Here is a 6,361-nt window from a genome sequence, read left to right as displayed (position 1 = left end):
CTCCACTATAAAGGCGGGGACGGGCTGGGCTGGGGCAGACGCGCGGAGCCGGCGGTGAGTGCGGGCAGGGCTGGGCACGGCCGGGCCGAGCGGCTCCGCTCCTGCGCTGCCCGGGGAGGGAGGGCGAGCGCCGGTGCCCCCGGGGAGCGCCGGTGCCTGGAGCGGGGGAAACGCCGTAGCGGGGGCGGCTCCGCCTGGAGCCGTGTGCCCAGCGCTGGGAGAGAGCGGGGCCGCGCCCGGGGCCCGGGGCCGGCGGTGCCCGGGGGTAGCGGGTGCTGGGGCCGGCGGTGCCCGGGGCCGGCGGTGCGGAGCCCCCGGAGCCCCCTGGGGGATGCGGAGCCCCCGGGCTGGGTCACGCTCGCCCCCCGGTGGCGGCGGTGCGGGGCGCGGTGCTGTGCGGGGTGCGGTGTTGTTCAGGGTGCGGTGCCCGGTGCTGTGCGGGGTGCGGTGTTGTTCAGGGTGCGGTGCCCGGTGCTGTGCAGGGTGCGGGGTGCGGTGTTGTTCAGGGTGCTGTGCGGGGTGCGGTGTTGTTCAGGGTGCGGTGCCCGGTGCTGTACGGGGTGCGGTGTTGTTCAGGGTGCTGTGCCGGGTGCGGTGCCCGGTGCTGTGCAGGGTGCCGGGTGCGGTGCCCGGTGCTGTGCAGGGTGCCGGGTGCGGTGCCCGGTGCTGTGCAGGGTGCCGTGTAGGGCACGGTGCGGGCGCGGTCCCACCGCCGAGCATCCCGCGGGTCCCGGCCACCCCCGTGCCAGCCCCCCGGACCCATCGGTGGCACGAACCGAGCGTTCTCTGCGCGGGATCAGCGCTTCAGCCGCTCCCGGATGCGGATGCCCCCAGCCCCTCCTGCTCGCCCAGCCTTGCCCAAACTGGTGGGACTGGTCCTGGCTGTCGCAGGTGTCTGTGGAGCCCCGCTGCGTGTCCCCCAGGGCTGCTCTCATCACCCAGCTCGGCTGGCTGAGGTTTTAACGGCGCCGTGCACCTGCCGCTTCCTCGCCCGAATCTTGGGGTTCCCTCGGTGCCGGGAGCCTCGGAGCTCCGGCTGGGCAGAGGTCGCTGGAAGCGGCTCCAGCCCCATGGGAGGGGACGATGACCCGGCGCCCGTCCCGGTCCCTCCCTCGTTGGTGGCTTTGGCAATCTGCAGCCATGAGTCAGGGCCAGGGTGTTATCTTGAGGCTCCAGGGTGGCACCTGAGTGGCGTCGGTGACCTGGGAATGGGGACATCGGCTCGTGACGCAGGCGGGGAGGGCCGGGGGTGTCTGGCCAGGCTGACGAACGTGTCCCCCTCCCACCACCTGCCCGGGCTTGCCTGGACATGCTGGGACTTGCCTGGCAGTGAGGTCACTCCTGTCTGTGTGCTCACACTGCCCGGAGATAGGAAGCTGGATTTCTATTTTTACTCGGGGTGCTGGGTCTGAGCGCGGGGTGCCCACGGGGGCTGAATGTGCCCCCCCAGCCCCGGGCTGGGCACTCCCCAGCTCCCCACTGGCACACTGAGCTGGTGACATGCCTGGCAATAGGATCATTGAATCATTAGGGTTGGAAAAGATCTCCAAGATCCTCGAGTCCAAAAATCTGACCGACCCTCGCCCTGTCAGCTGGACCACAGCTTTGAGTGCCACATTCAGTTGTTTCTTGCACACTTCAGGGGTGGAATGTGGGGAAGACAATGTGACACAGGCAATCCAGAGGGGCTGCAGGTGCTGAGTTTGGGGAGAAATTTTCCAGGAGGAGGCTGAGAACTCATTTCTTGGGGAAGTTTGGGGATGGGGAGGATCTTTTGTGGCCTGGCTTTGAGAGTCCCAGATTAGGTGGGAAATTTGAGCTATGAATCTTCCTTTTTTTAAGCTGATTCAGTGAGTGTGGCTGTTGCAGCAGGGGCAAGCCTTAGCTCTGAAAACTCAAATCCCAGAGCAGTGCTGCCTCTTATCAGCTGGACTCAATGATCTTGTAGGTGTTTTCCAACCTTTACAATTCTGATTCTATGTCCAGCTTCCTCATAAGTGGGGCGTAGTGAGGGATCCATTATCCCCACATGTGTGTCAGGGGAAGCTCTGCTCGGATGGAAAGGCTTTGTCACTTTCTGGGAAGGTCAAGGCTTTCGGCACCGATTTGAAAAAAAACAAACAAGGTCTTGTTTCTGGTTACCCAACAGCTCCTTGCAGATAAGGAGGGTGGTTAACAAAGTGGTCAAGCTTGTGGCACGTTCTTGCAGCTGCTTGAAGGTTTCCTTACCACTGGGTCTGAGTTCTTGAGATGAAGAAACTGGCCAGAAAAACATCCTGTTGCTTCACTTGCCCGTGTGCTAACTTGCCCTTGCCTGCATGGAGGTGGGGATGAGCAGGTTGGGCAGTGTCTGGGGACTGGGGGAGCATCATCTGCTGTGGCTCTGAGGCTGGCACCCCCAGGGCTGTCGTGGGTGGAGCAGTGAGGTGCTGGATGCTCTGACCTGGCAGGGCTTTGCCTGCTGGAGGGGGAGTAGGGAACGTTGACATCTGCACCTTCCCCACCCTCCTGTCTCGCGCTGGGCTGTGTCTGACCTCAGCCATGCTCAAGCCTTTGCTAAAATCTCCAAAGTCAGACTCCAGATGTGTCAGTCCCCTCTGGGCTGCCTCAGTGCAGACCCAGCCCAGCTTGGCCCACCTTGGCTGCCTTGCTTTGCCCTGGTGGCCAGCGCTCCCCTGTGTTTGCTGCTGTCACCCCAGCCCCATAACTCGCTCTGCTTTCCCCGCAGCCGCCACGATGCCGCTGTCCCAGAGCAGGGCTGGGCAGAGCCCCTGCAGCACCAAAGCCTGCAGGAACCTCTTTGGCCCTGTGGACCACGAGCAGCTCCAGCAGGACTTTGAGGACCAGATGAAACAACAGCTGGAAGAAGCTCAGCAGCGCTGGAACTTCAACTTTGAGACAGAGACTCCCCTGGAAGGGCCCTTCAAGTGGGAGAGGATGCTGGTGGCTGAGCAGCCGCCCCAGCAGGTTCACAGCCTGGTCAGGGCTGTCATCAGCAGCGACAGCAGGAGCTCCCTGGCCACCAGGGTCCCCCCCAAGGAGCGTGTTGGCAGGATTTGCCCCGAGGAGGCTCAGCAGAGCTCGAAGGTTTGCAGGGCTGGTTCCCTGCAGAAACGTGGGCAGACCACAATCAAAGGTGAGCACTGGGGGTTGGTGTCACTCCTTGGGGGCTTGGTGGCATTGATGTCATGGCAGGGACAGACAGAGGGGACTTGGGTGCCAGAGCCCTGCCTGGCTCTTGGGCGTGGGGAGGGGTCCCACCCTCCCTGGATGTCTCCTGGGGAAGCAGAGCCCATCTTCCAGAGGGAAAAAGGCCCCCAGCTGGGTGCCTCTTGGCTGCTGGGGTTTGTGCAGGGACTGACATTGGGCCTGTGGGTTTTGTAGCTGAAGATGCCCCCAAGTTCATCACCTTTAGTTCCAATGGCTTGACCCCAATCCTGGAATTGCTGAATATTAAGGGGTTGGAATGGACCTTAAAGATCTTCAAGGTCCATGGGCAGGAGCACCTCCCACTAGCCCAGGTTGCTCAAGGCCTTCATCCAAGCTGGCTTTGAACACTTCCAGGGTTGGAGCATCCAGAACCTCCCTGGGCAACCTGTGCCAGTGTCTCACCTCCCTCACAGTGAAAAATTTCTTCCTGTGCTCCATGGTCAGGGCCTGAAGTAGAACAGCAGATGAGACAAACAGCAGAGATGATGCAGATTTACAGCTCTGCTCTCCAGCAGCTTTGCACGGGGGCTTTAGGGTGAAACCCACCTGGCCTGGGCTTGGGGTGCCTCCCTGGGGACACCTCCCTCTTCCTGCCCTGCTGTTCCCAGCGGGCTGGAGCCACTTTCCAACCCTTTCCTTCTTCCTTCCAGACTTCTACAGTGCCAAGAGGAGGATTGTCCCTGCCCGGCCCCGGCCGTGACGCGCCGGGGCAGCCGCTGCCACCAGGAGCGTGGCTCCCCACCCTGAGCTCCGTGTAGCAATGTAGATCTGTAGTTTCCTATTTATGAGTTGCTCTGGGGTCCTGAGGGACCTTCACTGTGTGCAATGTAGAGGAGGAGCCCCACGGTGGGGCTGAAGGAGGACTGAGATGGACCTGGTGGGATGAAGGCACTGCCCTGCCTGCAGAAAAGCATCCTGTGCCTGTGGGTCCAGGCACCGTCCTTGTGCTGTCCTGCTGTCCTGCCGTGGTCTGTCCCCTGCCTAGGGGCTGGTCCCGGGGGACACTTGTGTCCCAACCACCTGGTGGCACCAGATATCTTTAAGAAATGTCACTGGTGTGGGTTGTAGAGCCCTGGGACAGCCCTGCTGCCGGCACAGGGGTGCCCTCTGTCCCAGCAGGATGGACTGAGCACTTGTCCGTGTGTGGGAGCAGAGAGATGTGGAGGCTGCTCCTTCCCACGGCTCTGGGCAGAGGAAGCTGTTCCCGGGACAAACCTTCCCTGGGAGCAGCCATGGGGGACCAACAGTGCCCCCGGGAGGCTTTGGGATCCCCTGCACTCTGCTGGCCCCAAATCCCATTTTCTCTCCTTGCTGTTGGCTTGTTGAGTGGTACTGCTTGCCCCCATGCCCCTGCCTGCCCCGACACTGACACCAGGCTGGGGAGCCCCTGCTCTGGCTCTGCTGGGCTCCTCTAGGAAGAAGTTCTTCTCAGCAGCATGGATGATGCTGAAATAAGGAATTGTAGCTTGTTTTCCTGGACTCTTTCTCCTTTGGGGCTGGCCGGGAGAGGACCCTCACCTGACTCTGCTCTGGGAGCAAGGATGGCCTGGAGCAGAGGCTGCTCAGTTCCAGCACTGAAGGATGAGTCCCTGAGGGACTCAACACTGTCAGATCTTGGCACTTTCATGGAGTTCATCTGCTGCTCTGCTGGATTTGGACTCTGGAAACTGGTGCAAGATGGTCCCAGGAAGAAAAGGGACAGGGTTGATCTCCCACCTTGCACCACCATGCACTTTGCTGTGGGTGAAGCTTCCAAGCTCCCAGCACTAAATGTTTATTTATATTTAAAATAATGCTATGAAGTTATGTGGGGAAAGACTTTTTTGTCTGTAAGTGTTAACTCTGAATAAACAGCTGTGCAAAGGCATTCTGGGTTAATGTGGGTGATGGGAGCAGGGCCTGGCTGAGGGAGGGGGGTGTTCCAGGGGCTGGGGATCCCTCTGGGGGTGCAGCCCTGAGCTGGGATCTGCCTTTGCGAGGGCTGAGAGGAATAAAGCCTTGCCCCAACCTCTGTGCTTGACCCCATTCCCTGGGGACCGTGGTCTGGTGCTGCCACCGTGTCCCCAGCAGTGTGGGGTGTCCCTGGGGGCTCCCTGTGGCTCCTCTGTTGCCCCCATCATTCCCCTGCCCCACTGTGACTTCCCCCTGCCCCTCAGCATGTGGCCATTAGCCATGGGCAAGCTGCTCCCCTCCCTGTGCCTTTAAAGGGTGCTGGGGGCCCACAAGGGTGACCCACGCTGTGGGATGGGGACACAAGAGCATGTGCTGGCACTGCTGCTGGAAATGTGCATTTTCTGGGTGGCACTGAGATCCCAGGAGCGTCAGGGATGTCTCAGTCCTTGGAGGACTGGGCAAGGCTTGGATGCAGACTCAGGTTCTGGTTAATGTGAGAAATGCCCAGATTTGCAGAGGATCCAGATGAAAAGAAAGCTGATGGCAATGACAACCTCGTGTCATTGCTCAGCTGAGGGTCCCTAAAGCCTCTGCCTGTCCCTGGAGTGAGGGGTGACATCCTCACAGACCCTTGACACACACTCAGCTGCTGCTGAGTCAAACCCTACAGATTTAGCCCCTGTAATCTTTCCCCTTACGTCAGTCCTTCCAAACCCCCCTGGCTGCTGCCAGGAGCTCCCCTCTGCTGTCACCTCCTGCTTGCCAGGAGCAGGAGCAATGAAGGAAATGAGAAATAAATCAGTGAACCCCCCTTGTCTGTGTTTGTGGCTTTGGGGACAGCCAGGTTGGACTCTGCAGGGTTGAGCTCTGAGTCCCCAGGACACCCCAGGACTGTGTCCCCCCAGCTTTGGGACACAAAGCAGTGATGGCAGCTGGGGAAAGGATGGAAACCTCCCACTCCCAGCCCAGGTTGTGTTTGCTGCTCCCACCCCAGCCCAGCCTCAGCACAGAGCAGGGATGCTGAGGGTCAAACCCTCACAGGGGGAGGTTCAGGTGCTTCCCTTCCCTTGTCCACATCAATCCCCTTTCATTGGGGGTCTCATTGGGGTTGGATTGTGCCCTCCCCCCTGGGCTGTGGTGACCATTGCTGATCCACTGGAAGCATGATGCCAGAGCCTTGCTGGGCAGAGGGCACAAATCAAGCTATCCCAGGGATATTTCGGGTTTTCCCTTCGAAAAGGAAAATTTTCTCCTCAAA

The 6,361-nt window shown here is 60.5% G+C and overlaps 1 protein-coding gene across 1 annotated transcript; it reads left to right on the top strand.

Moving 5' to 3' along the window:
* On the top strand, positions 1-5,077 carry CDKN1A (cyclin dependent kinase inhibitor 1A). The gene is made up of 3 exons (XM_066565300.1): positions 1-54; positions 2,729-3,136; positions 3,861-5,077. The coding sequence occupies exons 2-3, from the start codon at positions 2,737-2,739 to the stop codon at positions 3,908-3,910; spliced, it is 450 nt and encodes a 149-aa protein (XP_066421397.1). The 5' UTR covers positions 1-54; positions 2,729-2,736; the 3' UTR covers positions 3,911-5,077.
* Positions 5,078-6,361: the final 1,284 nt, after the last annotated feature.

The sequence above is a fragment of the Molothrus aeneus genome, chromosome 24 (genome assembly GCF_037042795.1).
Source record: "Molothrus aeneus isolate 106 chromosome 24, BPBGC_Maene_1.0, whole genome shotgun sequence".
In the NCBI taxonomy this organism is placed as follows: domain Eukaryota; kingdom Metazoa; phylum Chordata; class Aves; order Passeriformes; family Icteridae; genus Molothrus; species Molothrus aeneus.
The sequence above is the reverse complement of the archived record's forward strand: the minus strand, read 5'-3'. Positions and strand labels throughout refer to the sequence as shown.

What these genes read in the sequence shown, in the direction of transcription:
- CDKN1A (XM_066565300.1), top strand. Translation starts at nt 2,737, where the DNA reads ATGCCGCTGTCCCAGAGCAGGGCTGGGCAGAGCCCCTGCAGCACCAAA. An exon ending in TGGGCAGACCACAATCAAAG is followed by an intron (nt 3,137 to 3,860) that starts GTGAGCACTGGG and finishes TCTTCCTTCCAG; the next exon opens with ACTTCTACAGTGCCAAGAGG.